Source organism: Sardina pilchardus, chromosome 1 (assembly GCF_963854185.1).
Source record: "Sardina pilchardus chromosome 1, fSarPil1.1, whole genome shotgun sequence".
In the NCBI taxonomy this organism is placed as follows: domain Eukaryota; kingdom Metazoa; phylum Chordata; class Actinopteri; order Clupeiformes; family Clupeidae; genus Sardina; species Sardina pilchardus.
In genome coordinates this window covers 47,826,830-47,844,982 of record NC_084994.1, presented here as the reverse complement: position 1 = coordinate 47,844,982, position 18,153 = coordinate 47,826,830, and the positions used below count along the sequence as shown (strand labels likewise).

The following is an 18,153-nucleotide window of genomic DNA, read 5'->3' as shown; positions in this document are numbered from 1 at the left end:
GCTATGTCTTTATTTATTATTATTTGATTTACAATAAGGAATGTGAGTGACTGCTTCATACCACATGTCTCAACTGGGACGGGGTCATGCTATGGGTGTCTAGCTGCGTGAGAATGAGACGAAATAGGTCCCAATGGAAAGTCATTTACAGTTGCTGCTTTTTGTTATTTCAATTCTTTGTTGTTAACCCAACCAATAAAGGCCGACGCCTGTCTGGATAGACAGGTTTGAGCGCTGGCTGCATGTTAATGACATGGTGACCATGTTGTCAGAAAGCTATCATACTCTGTAAAGAGAAGGTCTGGTTTGAGTTCTGCGGTGTCAGACTTGGATTTTATTTGATGTTCCCCTCACGACTGCTCAGAGTAGCAGCTGAAAGGTGTGTTGGTGGAATGAAGGAGTGCTGCTCTGGACAACCATTCATTAAATTGGGAAGAAAGACCTGACCCTGCCCAGTGTTGAGGTCGAGGCACAGGAAAAATGGCAACTGTAAGTGCACTGTTTTGGTTTCTTCTAGTAGATCTGACTACATACAGTGTTAACACTATAGATCGTAGTGGTATAATGTCTAATATTCAGTGACCAATCAGGATAAGTTAACTCGAAGTGTTAATCCTCTTCTATAAGACACATGGCTTAATTTTCCGATCACAGCCAAGCTATGGTCAGTGTTATGGCTGTCTGTGTGTGTGTGTTAAATGAAACTTTCTTGATGATGAAGATGAAGGAGATAGTGAGGAAAAATACCAATGCCAAATACCAAGCACAATGGAGTGGGCGTGTTAGAATGCCATTCACAACTGACACAATGTGGTAGTCCTTTATGTACTTCCTTATTTTGTGTCCTAACTCATGCACACATTGTTGGCTGATAAATCATGGTGACAGTTTGCTTTCCAAATCTCATCGGTATATTTTGGAAGCATATCTTTTCCATCCAGCATAAGTTCTTTTCCCCCGCTTAAATAAAGGTAAAATAATAATAATAAAAAATGATAGTCTGTCATGTCTTCAATAGCATATTAGTTCATTTTAGTTTCGGTCTTTCAAGAGGGGTCTAAAGGCATAGCTGTTCAACATGCACATAGTTTATTCAGCATTTTGTATGTGGTATGGTTGGTATATTAAAGTATTTAGTTATTTTTCATTAAGCTATTGATTGAATTAACATTGTTTTATTATTGCTATTCTCTTTAATGTAGTATTGTCAACTTTTAAATTGTTCACTGTTAACTGTAATTATTGTTTTGTTGTTATTTGTAAGTCCCTTTGGACAAAAGTGTCTGCTAAATACCGTAACCATAACCATAGTAGGTCAGATAAATAAAATCATCAAAAAAAAAACAAAACATGTAGTAGCAGCACCTCTATCACACCATGGTTTAAGTTGATCACATTAGGGTGTAACTGTCCACATGGACCAGTGGTGTAGTCTAGTTAGCTGTAGTGGATACACTGTGATGTAGTAGTAGTTTTTAATGGGTATAGTGAGATGGTGATGCTTTTTAAGTGGGTATACCGTGCAGTCCTGCATATCACATAGACTACACCACTGGATCCAGGTTTGATTCAGACCCACAATAAGCGAATTCGCCCCAACTATATCTTCCACTCATTTCCTGTCACGCTCAACTGTCCAATATTTACCACCTTACACTGATGAAGCCCATCTGTGGTAAGAGGTGATCACATGCAAATGCTTTTAAGCATGTGTGTGAACACAGCAATCTCTCTCTCTCTCTCTCTCTCTCCCTCTCTCAGAATCTTAAAGGCAAAGGTAGAGTGAAACCCAATCACCCCCCTCCTCCCCCACCCGTACCCAGACCCCAGGGTCTGACCCAAGAGCAGCTAGAGGGTTTGGAGCAGGCACAACCAAACGAGAAGCTCCACAAAAACACTGAGAACTCAGAGGAAACGCAGGTGATCTCTTGTGGTGTTTTTAATCTTTACTGCAAAGGTGTCAAACTCATAAGGTAGTGGGCCAGATTTGTTGAGACGCAACATTGTGGTGGCCACCATTATTATGGTCATTATTATTTTTGTGCATGGCTATATGAAGTGTTGTTTAATGATGATATACTCCTGTACTGTACTATACCCACTTCAGACCAAAACAAGTACCAAACATGTACTGCTGTCATATACTGCTCTTTCTGTCTTTCTTACTCTACTCCATGTCAGTTTCAGCCTCTTCCTTCCTGAGGATGGTTTGTAGTGCTAGGCTTAATCAGTGTATCATATCTTATCATCGAGATATTGTTGATTACCTTGTTACACATTGTTGAAGACAACCGGATGTGAATCTTTTTTCCCCTGTTTTATTTTCCCTTCCTACCCAAAACATCTGGGGGTGGGGGCCATATGACACCTGTTGGCAGGCCTAATCTGGCCCCTGGGCCGTATGTGTGACAACCCTGCTTGACTGTGTTCATGGGCTCGCAGATGCCACTTGAAATCGTTTTTGGTGATAACTGAGTTCCCCTTTGGCACCCTGGTGGGTAAAATCTCTGACTCTACCTGCATGTGTTCGGAGGCGCATAAGTGAGCTGACCTGAGCTATTCCATATCAGCTCAGAAGCCTGTTATGTCAATTAAATGAATTTGAATGAACTGTTCAAACCACCTCTCAATTTAGTAATTGTTCCAAAGATGACAGTATGTTCAAAATCTGATGATATCATCAGTGGCGATTCTAGAGAGTTGTAACAAGGGTGGCCCTAGTGGGGCATTGGATAATTCAAGGGTGGCATCTAGATGAACAGAAACAGGCTCAAGTTGTTAAATTAGCACACATGCATGAGCAAAATCATGCACCAAACACCACACTCATAAATTGAAAGACAAAGACCACACTCTCACACTTTGAGCTAAGTTGACAGTCACACTATTTGACCCATTCTCACACCACACGCCATACTTGACATTTCTCACGCTACAAAGTGGAAGTGAGAAATGTTTTTTTTTTTTGCCAGTGGTTTACATGTGGCATTTTAATTTGGATGGTTTTATGCTCTCATGTGCACCCCACACACAGGGGTTTCTGTCTTATTTTGTCCTCAATTTGAGTGAATCCATTTTCTACTTCAAGTATTAAGGGTTGCAGCCAACTTGTTTAACATGATATCTTAAAATTATGCATACTTTTATAAAAGTAAATTAGCTCCCTAAAATTATATCTAACATGACCTGTCACATAAACATTGTCTATGTCCATGCCATGGCAATGACTGACAACCCTATCCCTAACCCTGGCATTTTAAATTGGCGATTTTTTATTTCTTTTTAGCCACAAGCTCCGTGACCCATCACTCAGATCAGTACCACAACCCACTTTTGGGTTCCGACCCACCAGTTAAGAAACACTGGCCTAAGCTATGTAAACTTTCCACAATGTCAATATTACATTAGGGCAATAGACTATTCATGATACAACATATACTCAGTGTTGGCTGAGTAGGTAGAATTGGTAGATATAAAAATGTGCCTACATGACGTGATTCCACAGTCGCAATACTGGGTTTTGTGTGTGTGTGATAAGATACTGTAAATGCCAAAAGGGCACTGGCAGATTCGATAGGTAAATACTGTATATTTGAGTGTTAGTGCAAGCAGGCCTATTGTAAGCTCACATGCTAAAAACAATAAGCCATGTAGCCTATAACTGCAAGCATGTTTGCTAGATTGCTTATATTTCTGAACCCTGATATCTCAAACTAGTGCACTGCAAGTGCATCAAGAAAGGTCTCGCCTTTGACTGTTAATGGCGAATCATAGACTAGGATTTTGGAGTGGCACCTGGGGTGGCCAATTGAATCTCAAGGGTGGCCTTTGCCACCCGGAGCCACCCCTCTGGCTACGCCCCTGCCTTTCATAGTGCAGAGGACAAGTGCAAAGGGTTGTTAAAAACGTATCTGACTGTTACGCTCTTAACACACTTCTCCTACCCTGTGTGTGTGTGTCTCTCTCTGTCTGTCTGTCTGTCTGTCTGTCCAGCCTGGCCCAGCCGAGAATCTCTCCATGATCCCAGATGACGAGCCCCTGTACAGCAGCCCAAATGAGTTGACGCCCCCTGTAAGACCACCTCACAACAGTTTGCTTTGAAAATTGAATAATCACAGGCAGATGACCAACACTGGTATAATCCACACATATCAACAAATACAATATAAGTATGAAAATATAACAAAACTATTTGTACAGTAAACATTGTTTTGGTTGTTGAAATAGGTGAAATTAGAGATGTGTGTACCAACCGTATCTCCTAAATGTGAGTCACTGACCTCTCCTCTGTGAACCTCTTCCTCTGGAGGTCAGTCGCCGGCCGAAGCCTGTCCGTCCTCCGCTGCCGAGTAGAGCCACTTTACGCCGTTGGGTCTCTGAGGGAACTGGAACGTCAGCGTACAAGGAAGTAGAGTCCAGACCACCTCTCAGGCCTGGATCATCAGTGTATAAGGAAGCAAAGCTCAGAAGACCTCTCAGGCCTTCTTTGGGGCCTGGGGCATCAGTGGAGAAGGACACAGAGCCCAGGCCTCCTCTAAGGCCGTCTTTGAGGCCTGGAGCATCGGTGTACAAGGAAGCGAAGCTCAGGCCTCCTCTCAGACCTCCGCTCAGGCCTGGAGCATCAGTATACAAGGAAACAGAGACCAGGCCTCCTCTCATGGTACTAACCTGTTACTATAAAGCTCTCGTTTCAGGAGTGTATTCATTATCACATGAATTATTTTCTTTAAAAAAGGAAAAGCTTCTTGCTGGATTACAAAAAACCTGTTCAAACTCTCACCATATTTTGAAGGTCTTGAATGAACATACAGGACTCAAATGAAATCATAATAATTTCAGTTATAGTGTTTACAGAGCTAAGTGTGCATTGTGTGTAAATGAAAAGTAACAAATGAATATCTGTTCCATCTCCCCAGAGGCAGACGGAGACAGAGACGGAAACAAACTCAGAACAGCTCAGGCCTGATGACCCATCACAGACCACACAGCCTGATGACCTGTCACAGACCACACAGCCTGATGACCGGTCAGAGACAACACGACCTGATGGTCCGTTAGAGACTATACCGCCTGATGGTCTGTTAGAGACAACACAGCCTGAAGACATGTCAGAGACAACACAGTCTGACGGTTCATTAGAGACAACACAGCCTGATGACCGGTCAGAGACAACACAGCCTGCACAGAGTGATTCCCAGGTGACCGAGCGCTCCGTTTGACACAATGAGTTTACTGATGACCAATACAACCTGTTTATGTTTACGATTATGATTATGATTATGTTTATGGTGTTAAGCAGATGCTTTCATCCAAAACAACTTGCAATGACTTCAATACATTAACATTGAAATGAACAGTTTATGTTCAAATCAAATAGAATTTAACAGAATAATAATAGCAATGAACTGCGCTGTGACTATGTAGGGAAAATAATTACCGGTAGTTAGAGAGGTGAACAGATACATGTTTAGAGGCTCTTTCAAGATCCCAAAGCTAGAGACCTAAAGGTGGCACCATACCGTGTACTACTGTGCCCAGATGGCCACACTCCACCCTACAGTTATTTATTCACTTGATTAGTCATTTATTTACTTTATTGGGTTTATCACCTTCAGCTTCACCTTGCATTGTTCTGTAATCAGTACTGAAAGAGACCATAATGGAAAATATAAACTCATAAGGGTGTTGCTCCACACACACACACACACACACACACACACACACACACACACACACACACACTTCTTCTTTCTTTCTAACACACACACACACACACACACACACACACACACACACACACACACACACACACACACACACACACACACACACACACACACACACACACACACATGCGCAGACACATGGTGAAGCCTGGAATTATTGCGCTGTGCCTCTCAACCAAGGCTTATCTGAGAACTTGGTTGTTGTAAATGAGAACATGCAACTGCCATAAATCGCCAGTCTAGCCTAGAAAGCAGCCGCGGGAAGAGGCACTCCCAGTGCATTAAGCCACAGATGGAAACACACATGGAAACAGCAGAAGAGTATGGCAAAGAATACCAGAGTGCACCTTACGTCTTAAATCCTCTGGTATGGCATTATTTTGCTTTTCATTTAAAACATGTGAGAAAGGACCCACCTGTGACACCTAGTCAAGTGTGGCACTTGGTGGTAGCGGAAAGGCTAGTTTTAGTTTTTTTGCTCTCGTATCTGATATTTAATGTGAAACAGTGCTGATTAGTAACTAGAATACATACTAGTAATATAGTATAATATGTACTACAATAGTAGGATAGTATTCCATGTAACTGTCTGTTTTAAAGATTTGGCTTACACATATCACATATCATATCATAAAAATCCAATCTTACTTGCAGCATGAAAACAATTTCACAGAATAGACAATTGAAGATAGATAGAGAATTGTTTTCGTTTCTGTATTGTGTTTGTACGTGTTCCAAGCGAGACAATTGTGTCAGGGGGAAAATGAAGCTATTTTGAACTTTGATCTCTAAGGACTTGTGTTTACTCAGTCGCTCAGACTGTGAGTGAAGAAGATGGGACAAATTGATAAGCACCATTACAATGAGCTAAATCCAACAAGTCAAAGGACAACCATAGAATTGACATCTGTATAATACAATTTACTTTCTTATCTGTTTCCATTGTAGCTCATTTTGTTCTTGAATTTCCCTTTGGGGATCAATAAAGTATCTATCTATCTATCTATCTATCTATCTATCTATCTATCATTTTGTTTATTATTTAATAAAATCTATGGTTGTAAGTCCTGCCCTGCCACCAGAAGAGTATCACAGCAGTAAGGGGCTCACCAGACAGGGCTCCATGGAGGACTTAAAGGATTGGTTTCTTATTTTGTTTGTAAATAATGTAGTTCCGTTTTAAAAACGATTGCCTCTCTGTGTTTGTCTTGATATGTCCAGGAAGAAGAGCCAGGGGATCCTTTGTATGTTGATGTCTTGGAAGAGCCTCATTATATTGACCCAGATGAGCTCAACCTACCGGTAAGATACGGTATTGCAAGCACCATCATTAATAAGATATAATATAGTGTGTGTGTGTGTGTGTGTGTGTGTGTGTGTGTGTGTGTGTGTGTGTGTGTGTGTGTGTGTCTATATACATACAGTACATCCATACGTACTCATCCAAGATCCAGTCTGCTAAGGGTTTTTTTTAGGCGTTCTGCTTTCATAATGTGCCTAACAACGGCCCTTAGCAGCTGTTCTATATTTAGTGTAACCTGTTCGGGGCTTAGTGCTGATATATCCAATTTTCATTGGAACTTTAATTGGGTTATTGTTATTTGATTTATCTTTACTCAATCAAAACACCACAGCTGCACTTTTATTGATATTACCTTAAATACACAATTGAATAACATGACTTATTAATGTTTTTAAATGGATTTATAGCATTTTGGAAAAGAGCTCTTCATATATGTATAGTATACAGGACATACAACATTTACATGTTATAAATTATTTGGTACCAGTACATCATACAATATATAGAATAAATAGCATTGCATATGGCAGTTCTACAACATAAGTGCCGTTACACCACTTTATAACCCAACTTCCTCCCACCTCGCTAGATCTTCAGAGGCAAACACAAGCCCTCCCGTCCTCCACCGCCAAGCAGTTCCTCCGTTCGCTACTCCCCTTCCCCTGGCTACGCCCCTTCCCATGGCCACTCCCTCTCCCTCGGCTCCTCCCCTGCCCCTGACTGGTACAAGGTAGGCAAGTCTCGTCTCCTCACACGACATCAACTCTGAAGCTGATGATACACAAGGCAACGGCCCTGAGACGACCCTGTCTGAGTCTCATCCTGGTCCTGAGCCCTCGTCTCTTACGGTACTTCTCCTCTCTGACCGCAGGCCAGAGCATTGCAGAGACTGCAGAGTGGCCAGAGTAGCGCTGGTGACCACCATGCACCCAAAACCGGCCTGTACCCACAGCTGTCTCTCCCGAGCCGACTGCCCACAGCGAGGAGCCCTCAGCAGTCCCTCCTCAGCAAAAAGGTAACGTCACAGCAACAGTCCCTCCTCTAAAGGTATGTTACAGCAACAGTCCCCCCTCAACTCAAAGGTAGTGTTACAGCAATAGTCCCCCCTCAACCCAAAGGTAGTGTTACAGCAATAGTCCCCCTTCAACTCAAAGATAACGTTACACCAATAGTCCCTCCTCAACTCAAAGATAACGTTACACCAATAGTCCCTCCTCAACTCAAAGATAACGTTACACCAATAGTCCCTCCTCAACTCAAAGGTAACATTACACCAATAGTCCCTCCTCAACTCAAAGGTAACGTTACACCAATAGTCCCTCCTCAACTCATACAGCAACAGCAGCTCTCTGGCTCCACCTGCCTGAAGGCAGCAGCAGGTGCTCAGAGCCTCCAAAGACTCCACTTATATCAGCCTGTAATGGTTGGGGAAACTCATCTCCATAGAGAATAAATAAATTAATCACGTTAAGAGATGACATTACACTGAATAGGTATGATCTAACTTATTTTCAGGACATCTCAAATAGCTCATCTGGTTTGATTTTGCTGAGATGTTTACATTATAACTATTTATTTATAAATTCATCAAAGTTAAGAGATCGTGAGAATGCATTACAGTACATTGATTATGTGTCAATGATTTGACTGTGGTCTTAATTATTTTCAGGGCATCTTAAATAGCCCTTGTGGTTTGATGCTTCCATTTGAACTCTGCTGTATGCTTGTGTTTGTTTCTTTCTCAGAATGAGCTGGACATGCTGATGGAGTGGTGGTGCACTGCCAAATGTAAGTTACGAGTGGTTCCTTAAGAGTGGTTCCTTAATGGTTCCTTGGTGGAATGCATATTAGTGTGGTTAATTAGCCATACCTCAATGCTGTGTTCATTTGTGTCTTTCAGGCTGGGAGAAAATGTATAAATCAGACATAGACCAGCAAGTGGAAGAGCAGAACAAACAGTATGTTCACAGCTGATTTTTTGTAGCACTTTAAAGCTGCCATTTCGAAATTTTTTGACAGACAAAAATGCCTGTGACCCTGTAAACAACAAAGAAACCAAGCTCACTGGTTTATATGTATCTGTGATTTAGAACCCTTCTCTCGGAAGCGCAGCGGGTCCGACTGGCTCTGAATCTCTTCGAGTGCCTCTTGTTCCACCGCGGTCAGATCTTCAACAGCCACATCACGCAGCTCTACGGCCTGGCCGACAAGCTGGACGAGACCAAGAAGAAGGCCAAGGTGGCGGGCATCGCCGGGGGCAGCGTGGCCGCCGCCACGGGCATCGTCCTGGCCCCCTTCACCCTGGGCCTGTCCCTGACCGCCACGGCCATCGGCGTCGGGGTGGCGGTCAGCGGCGCCAAGGGCGGCTCGTCCACCATCACCGACAAGTGGTACAGCGGCCAGGAGCGCCGGAAGGTGGAGGAGATCCTGCAGGAGCACAAGGCCCAGATGGAGGACGTGGAGGGCTGCCTGCAGTTCATCAACGCCGGCACCGAGCGCCTGCGCAAGTTCGAGGACGCCGCCGTCGCGCAGGACGTGGACGACGAGGTGGCGAAGATGATGAGGGTGGCGCAGATCTTGGGCAAGAACCTGGCCGAGACGCAGCCCACGTCCTCGCCCACCAGGGTGCTGCAGGGGTTCGCGGCGAGCATGGACATTTACTTCCAGGAGGAGCAGAAGCTGAAGAAGGACTCGGAGACCAAGCTGGCCCGGAAGATGCGCGAGCTGGCCAAGCAGATGAAGATCGGCGTGGACGCGCTGATGCTGGTGAGGAACAGGATACGCGCCGCGGTGGAGCAGGTGGAGGCCCACGAGCAACGCTGAACGGACTAAAGCCCAGTTCACACCAAAGATTCCCAACGCTGAACGGACTACAGCTCAGTTCACACCAAAGCAGGGCTGTACGCTGCGAGCACCTCGTCGCAAATGCGAGTAAATATATATTAGTGCTAATTGAAAATATGAAATGGGAGCACAGGTGCGAGTACTGAATTCAACCCTTTTATTCGCATTTTGCTCCTAAAAATCCACACCAAGTGGATCAAAGTATAGGCTAGTACAATTTTCGCGCATCTGTATACAAATTTCATAGTTGACAACTCTAACGCTCCTGGCTGGAAACTCACGCTTTCAGCATCAACCTCTCACACACGCAAGAAATGTCACTCCAAAACCATTCTTCTTTTTCTTCAATCTGTTCGTTATCAGTTGGTGACTTTGTAGCGATTACCGTTGAAACGGCAAACCATGATAAGAATGTTGACTATATAGCCTACAATTACCGTGTTCATTTCAAATATTATTATCATCACGGTTGATAAACACGGTGTGGAAACCGTGTTAGCTTCACCCCAGCCTGAATTTGACATAGGCCTGGTTGACTTCTATGAAAGAAATCCGACTGATTCTGTTGTCTAAATGATGGATTTAACCACGATTTGGTGTAGGCTAGCCTACACCTGCTTTAAAAAGGCAGAACATTTTCATTGCAAATGTGCGCATCATAGCCACTCTGTGTCTTTGGAGGTTACGTTCACATTAAATCCATTCCACTAACGTTATCCGAATACCACGTTTTATTTTGAGCACTGGTTGTCACTCATTGGATATAACAGATATAGTCTACCAAACTCCAAGACGAGTCATGGTAGAGTATAGTAAGCACCCAGCCAATTAAACATGACCAAGGAAAAAGTGACAACGATGCCATGCCATGGTAGGCTAAATCAAGTTAACGTTACTGGACAGTGGACACTCATCTTTTCTATTACACCAGAAATATTTGCCTTTACCTTTGTTAGTTTTTTGAACATTTAAGTTATTTAATGAAAACATGATGTATCCTTGAACCAGGGCTGTAGTCAAGACCACCTTTGTCGAGTCCAAGACAAGTCCAAGACCAGGACCGGTCGAGACCAAGTCAAGACCGAGTCCAAAGAGGTTCAAGTCCAGGACAGACCGAGTCCAAAAGACTCGAGTCCGAGTCAAGACCGAGTCCAGGACAGAAAAAAACTATTTGTACTGTATGCATGACAGTATAAATACAATCATTTTGGGTTATTATTTGCTGATCTAAAAGCAAAAACTGTGAAAAAGTGTCACAACACCCAGGATTTTGTAAGTATAACCACTCCCCTTAATATAACATCTAATCTATAGAAAATAGAATGATACAAGGTGATGCCTATCCACGATATTCCGCAACCAACAATGGGGGTCGCCATGACACCGAAACGGTTTTCTATTTCCGGCGAAGCTGTGTGGGTACCTGATCTGCATGGGTTACCAGATCTGCATGGCGCGTCATAATAGATGATTTGTCGCCACCTCATTGGTCTAAAGCCGAGAGTAGAATTCGGCGGGGTTAGAAGCATAGCTGCTCAGGCGATGCCTGAAGTTAAAGTTTTAATATTTTAATATTTATAGAGGACCCTTTCACAACATGGCAAGTTCAATGCGGGGTTCAATGTCATTGATTCATTCGACGACGAAGACGAAGGTGACAACCGCGATGGAGTTATCTGACTCGAGACCGGACAATTATTATTACAAGGTAAGGCATTATTCGTTGTAAAAGTATGTGCTACAGCGAAAGTGTAGTTTTATTGAGAAAAGAATCAGTTAGCAGTGAAATAGCCATCCAAGTTTAGCGTTATCGTGGTAAAGGTGAGCACAGAGAATGTCTAATAAGGGTGAGCATGTCACATTCAAACCTCATCGCGGTGAAACGTGTTTGAAATAGCTACTATTCTGACTATTGGGTTTATTTTTTGAGACCAAAGGTGTCGTAGCCTACTGCTAATTGTGTGGACTCGAAATGTAAAGTATAACTGTGCTTTAGATGCGTTAGCGTAAATCGCTATTATCCTAAACATAGAAAATAAATTAGCTTGCCACTGCTGTGTAATGACATGGTATCCCTGGAAATGCTTTAAAAACCTGACCAGCCAACGTGGTACACTTCTTAAGACCCCATGCATGGTGTTTCAACTATGTTGAGTCGAAATTTGAAGTATAAACATGCTTTAGGCGTGTAAACAGACCTGTCGTGATTTTTGCAAGTTAAATACAAGGAGGTGAATGGACATTTTAGTTACGTCTTTTCCAAGGGCTAGGGATCTCTCAAAATGTATTTAGTCTTTGATCAGACTTCTTGGGTATCTTCCTTATACCACATAGATATAGTTGCTACAGTTTGGAGTTGAAAATTCGAAGTGTAAATATGGTTTACATGTGTAAACAGGACACCTGATGTGTAATGTATGTTAATGAATAAGTATTATTGTGTACAGTAATGGGCTATTAGTAGGATCTAAACAGTTGATGTGTATTAGATGGATAGTGATTGAAATCTTATCTCTTCTAGAAAATGGAGCCCATTTTCCGCTTTGAGAAGGACTCAACGTCAGAGTTGACCCCTCCATAAAGGTAGTGGTCTCTGCCACTGCCCTGGTAAAGAACTCCGAACTGGTGCGCTCTGAGGCGAGGGCTAGAAGAAGGGAGGTGACCCCACTGCAGCTCGGCCAGTGCAGGGGTCAGACATTCCAGTGGCTACTCGGCAACGACGTGGGATACGCTGTGACCATCATTGTATCCCACAAGGGAGAGAGAGAAGCAGGGGGCAAACCTGAAGAGGTATGTGCTGACCAGGGATGTGGAAAAGGCAGCCCAAGCAGCACAACCGCTCCTGGGCACTGTCGGTCCACCTGTTGATGAGGGTCCATCGGATGCCACTCTTCTCGCTGCCGCCATGGAGGTCGACTCGTGCAGGCATGCTCCACCAGCCGTGACCCCTTCTCCCTCTCCCAGCCACCAGAACGTCCCCTTCTAGACACACCAGCCTCTGGCGCTCAGGTATGCTAAGCGATGACTTATTGTACTGTAGTGTGTGTGTGTGTCTGTGTTACCTTCAGTGCAGTACACTAAGGCCCTGTTTACACGTCAATGTTTTTTTGCAAACGGTGATTTATTTCATCGGTTAGAAAACGTAGCAATTCTGCATGATTTTGACGACCAGCGACAGCGCAATAACCTGTGCCAAATAGTCTAGGCTACTTTTAAATCCACCACCTCCCCCTGCTAGAATAGCTAATGAACACGTACTGTAGACTAATCAACTTAATGCAGAACTATATCCATGCGCATACATTTTGATTGAGCAGGAGAGATGGTCTGATACGCACACAGGCATGCAACTAGGCTACATTCTATCCCATAAAAAATAACTCAATTTAGGCCACTTGTGCTACACAGTAAGCAATAATACAGCACAGCGCACATTCAATGCATGAATGACAGCGTGCTCTCTCCTGTCTCTCTTTCATAGTTCATTGCTTTATTAAGAATGTAGTTGTCCCCCGAAAAGGGGGGGTGGTGGTGGGCCAAAAACAAAATGGGTGTGTGTCACCATGCTGTACGTATGAAGAGCTCTTTTCCAAAACGCTATAAATCCATTTTTGAAAATATTAAAAAGTCATGTTATTTAATTGTGTATTTCACTTAATTTCAATAAAAATGCAGATGTTTTGTTTTGATTTAGTAAAGATAAATCCACTAAACATAATCCAATACAGTTTCACTGAAATTACTTGAAAAAAAAATTAAAAAAAATGATTTGTAAAAATTTATTAAAATGGTGGATATAGCGTTTTGGAAAAGAACTCTTCGTATACTAACTAATATCTTCAGAGTTTGTCTTCCACAGATTTTTTTTTCTAGCAAGACCACCCTTGTCAGTCACTCCGCATTACTCCCGGCAGAGACAGGTGTCTTGTCCTACTAACACCCCACCCGTGGCCTGCACCTTGACGTGGTGAGTGGGCTTTTCAACTACACAGGTTTTACTTTCATGTTCCCACTGATAAGTTAAACACTATTCCCAAGATTGTTGTTATTTCACGGCAGGCCTCAACGAAAAAGACACCTACGGCTTTCACTCTGCATTACCCGGTAGAGACAGGTGTAATTACAATCTAGAGTACAATGTCTACCTAACTACTTGTGGATGATGTTACATGGCTTAAAATTCCAGACATGATAAAGTCATTAGAGAAACAAATGGGTTAGTTTAGGCTTCTCCGACTCACTACCATTTGAAATTATTGACTGGGAGAGCCCCCACCCCCTTGCCCTTCTCAAAATGGTACTGGCAGGAACACAGTACCCTATGAGCCCGACGAACGCAAAGTGCGTCAAAAAACGCACACGTTCTTCTTTGTTACATTGCTCCGCGATTATTAGTCACAGTGAGATGAGACTTATATTGCACGAAAGAGCAGAACCGGGGCTTTCCAACGAGACTAGACACTTGTCTGTACGATCAAGTATGAAAATAAAATAAAATCATGAAGTTAAGTCAAAGTATATGATATTTACAGTCTACATTACTCTACGTTCACCCACGCATCCAGAACTCTCGCTTGAATTACTCGCGGACCCCTTATCGCACAGACAAGACACGCATATCAAATGAAAGAGGAGAAGCAGAGCTTTCCATTGATATCAAATACATTGATCATTTCGTATTATAAAATCAGACGAAGTGACAAACAAATAATAATGTCATATAGCTTCGGCTACCATTACTCTTGTTTGATTTACTCGTGAAACCGCCATCAGAAAGATATGGCACGCATGTCAAATGAGAGAGGAGAGCTAGAGCTATCCACAGATACCAAATACAACCTTCTCGGCCATACAACAGACGAAGTGACAGCAAAATAATAACTTCATTTAGCTCCACTTACCCCATGTTTTTGTGTGGCATAATAGCCTATGTTCATAATCTAATGTTATCATGTGTTTCTCTATGGCAAGTCACGTTCATAATACGGTTTTGAGATCCTAGCAAAACTCCTGTATGGTATTCAATTCAAGACTCATACTGCATCCAAATTTGTTTGACAAATAAACACTTTTTTACATTTACTTTGTTCATTGCAATGCAGTAAAATATATTATAGAGAATCATCATCTGTGCACGACATGTGTGCTACCATGCAAACAAGTCAGGTCAGATCAGCTAGTGTCACAAATATGAAGTGCAAAAAGTGTCAAAAAGTCATTTCTCAGCACTAAATAAAAATTGACATTTATTTCTGGAAGGCACACACCACATATTTCAGTAAATTGCTCAGCCCCAAAGTATACCTCCACCATGGTTCTTATATTGCCATTTTCGGGACAGTCAGGCCTACATAACCATGCAAGTCATGTCGAGCTGTTAGCTTGCGGTGGTGAGATGCACGTCAAAATGTAAGAATTTGTATAGTACCCTTTTCAAATTTGTATTATTTAAAAATCTAAATCAAATCAATGCAAGTATTTATACATGATATTGTGGCAGATCTGGGTAGCCTAGACTGTGCTGAAAAAAAATGTGTGAATGGCACTTACAATCACCAGAAAAAATGTTTCTAACTAGAGGTAGAAAAATGCCCTTACAGCTTAAGGGCTCATAGGGTTAAGTCAGTTAACTTGAATGTGTAGATAGGCTATAGCATTCAGACTGGATACCTAAACATTAAATGCATGCTATTTTTTTTCTTTCTAATTAATAGTTTGTCTGAAGCCTTATAATGTGACCAGCTAATCGACAGGACATAGTGTGCTAAACTATCTTTTCTTCATTTTAATTTAATTTTACAGACAGAGGTGAGGCAGACAATGATGCAGGGAGTGCAGAGAGAGGAGACATATTGTGGAGGGAAATGGAGAGAGGAGATCAGGAAAGAGGAGGGAAAGAAGTAAGACAACAGAGAATGAAGGAACAGAGATGGGCTAATCTGTGTGAGAGGGAACAGAGAGATTTCAACCATATTATTCCTTGAGTCTATTTAGCAAAGAACTTAAATCAATATATGCATTGATTAGTGATTGCGTGACCTGTGAGGGAAAAATCAGTGATACCCTTGGTACAATCAAATGATAACCTATAAAGAATATCAGGATACACATACACCGATATGCTGTGATTCGCCTTACAGTGACTGCGTCATGGTCCAGGGGTGCGTTTCCCGATAACGATGGATAGACAAACTTATGAGGGTTTTCTACGATTCATCATAAGATCGATCGTTTGGTTTTTCTGACTGTTTCCCGAACATGCTCGTAGCGTGAACGCGCGTGCACCACTCTTAAGATGCTCTTAAGGGAGCTGTCCACGTTAAAAGTTCTGAAATATCCCCTAATTTGGTGGTGATGTCAGGTGACTGCACGTCACAGCTAGGCACCGTCTGAACTTCGGATCTATACATTCGTTTACATCAATACGAAAATAGAAAACCTCTGCATGTAAGCATCTACCACATACAGGCATACATCATTGTTATTACTTAACATTAGATTGTTGCACCATTTTTATGTTTGTTGGAAGATGTAACATAGCCTATTAGGCTTTGGCTAGCTCTTAATCGTGCCCCACTGAAGTTAAAGCTAACCCACTTGTGAGAGCACGGTGTGCTGCCTGCAATAACGTTTCGAGATGTCACGCAGACGTTTGAAGAAAGAGGTTGAGTAAGAAAATTAGGAAATGTGTAGGCTTGAATAGGCTACTGTAACATATAGCCTAGACTTAGATTTTGACGCAGCACAGACTAAAACCTCATGTTCCTTTCTCTGTTTTTATCTCATAGGCCTAATAAAAGATAGCCTGCACAAAGATAATGACAAACTTTTCTGGCAACGTCTCATTTCATAATTTGTTAGGCTGTTTTTGTCATCACAAGTGAATACAATAAAGAATGGTAACACAAGTTGGATAATTATATTCTGAGTTGTAATCCCCCTGCATATCCTGCTGGTGACTCCACTGAGGCATATGCGTTAAGACGCTCTTAGTCAGTAACGAGAACCCTGGAGCACTCATAGATCTACGAGTGTTTTCACAATGCTCTTAAGTTACGATGGTTTCGGCAAAGAGTCAGAAAACCTTAAGACGTTCGTAAGAGGGACTTTACGATCATCTTAGGCTTACGATGCTTTCGGGGAACGCACCCCTGGTCATAGAGTTTATAGTTTACCCCGCCTCTTTTTTTTACCACTACACCCCTGCCGATAACTTGACCTTGTATTGTTTTTATTTGACACTTCTTCTGTTTCGGTAACTGGTGTGTAGATTGCAAATCACGTGTTGTATGATGATAGAAATGTTCTTAATGTCCTTCGTTGTAATGTAACTCATTGTATTGACCAAGTCGTGTGTGCAGAAGGTGTAGTGACGCAATGGTATTATGATACGATGCAAGGTATAAATACGTGTGTGAGAAACTACTGATTGTTTCTTGGGTGCACAGACTTTGTCTATAATATGTATCCTGATTGCCTGATGCTTATGAGACCTCTTTGGGCAGAGATTAATAACCTACTAAGACAAAAACCTTATTTCAGACTCTGTTATAGACCTTTAGGTTAAATTTCTTCCACAGTTTTTAAAGCCAGTTAAAAACACTGATTGTTTGTTGGTTTTATTTTCACAGGTTGACAGGCCTCAATGAACAGTGGACAGTGAGACGGTGCTAGACAGTGGTCTACCTTTGGACTTGCACCAACGAGACATGGACACTGAAACTTGATTTCTCTTAATGAATATCTTTACAAGATGCAACACACATTGTAAAACGCTTTACACACTAATAAACATGTCAACCGTTGTTTTCTCTGGAATTGATTTGTTTGATATTGGTGGTAATGGATTTCCAGATGTATGGACAAGCTACATTTTACATGAATAGCTAACTAATCAATGCAATAATAATGTTCCCTTTGATTTCAGATTTTTAAGCATGAGAAATGCAAATGATTTAAGTTTCCACTGTGGTATACCCCCATGATTAGTCATAGTCATGTTTTGGTAAATCCAACATGTAGTAGGTTTTTTTCCACATAATTACTAGGCTGTTGCCTTATCTATCCAGTAGATGGCAGTCCAGGATAAGAAATAGAGCCTACAGATTGAAGTTAGAAGACGTGCACAAATGCTTTTTTTGTTTACATTACAAAGACGTTAGGTAACGCAGTGCATCGATGTTCGATGTTTCGAGGTTTGTCAGGTTAGAAGAAGTGTGCAATTTCATACAGCAAGAAATGCGTTTTCATTATTATTATTATTATTATTATTATTAAAAC

The 18,153-nt window shown here is 42.1% G+C and overlaps 1 protein-coding gene and 1 long non-coding RNA gene across 4 annotated transcripts; both read left to right on the top strand.

Moving 5' to 3' along the window:
* The first annotated feature begins 291 nt into the window (after positions 1-291).
* Positions 292-10,424, top strand: LOC134093823 (uncharacterized). 2 transcript variants are annotated; one of them, XM_062547094.1, is made up of 11 exons: positions 292-489; positions 1,762-1,920; positions 3,994-4,071; positions 4,310-4,660; positions 4,917-5,198; positions 6,948-7,028; positions 7,619-7,759; positions 7,901-8,044; positions 8,775-8,817; positions 8,930-8,987; positions 9,120-10,424. In XM_062547094.1, exons 1-11 carry the CDS (start codon positions 481-483, stop codon positions 9,850-9,852), a joined length of 2,079 nt encoding a protein of 692 aa, XP_062403078.1. In that variant the 5' UTR covers positions 292-480; the 3' UTR covers positions 9,853-10,424. The 2 variants fall into 2 exon arrangements, with proteins under 2 accessions (XP_062403078.1, XP_062403088.1); XM_062547104.1 differs by lacking the exons at positions 292-489; positions 1,762-1,920; positions 3,994-4,071; positions 4,310-4,660; positions 4,917-5,198 and adding an exon at positions 5,852-6,093 and having other exon boundaries at positions 9,120-10,411.
* Positions 10,425-11,489: 1,065 nt separating this feature from the next.
* Positions 11,490-17,672, top strand: LOC134079904 (uncharacterized). Of its 2 annotated transcripts, none has more exons than XR_009939136.1 (4): positions 11,490-11,581; positions 12,395-12,882; positions 13,733-13,840; positions 17,505-17,672. It is a non-coding gene; the product is annotated as an uncharacterized LOC134079904 (long non-coding RNA). The 2 variants fall into 2 exon arrangements; XR_009939137.1 differs by having other exon boundaries at positions 13,717-13,840.
* Positions 17,673-18,153: the final 481 nt, after the last annotated feature.

Excerpts from the sequence above, each read along its gene's own strand:
- LOC134093823 (XM_062547094.1), top strand. Across the intron at positions 7,760-7,900 it reads CTGCCCCTGACTGGTACAAG|GCCAGAGCATTGCAGAGACT; the intron begins GTAGGCAAGTCT and ends CTCTGACCGCAG. Across the intron at positions 8,045-8,774 it reads AGTCCCTCCTCAGCAAAAAG|AATGAGCTGGACATGCTGAT; the intron begins GTAACGTCACAG and ends TTTCTTTCTCAG.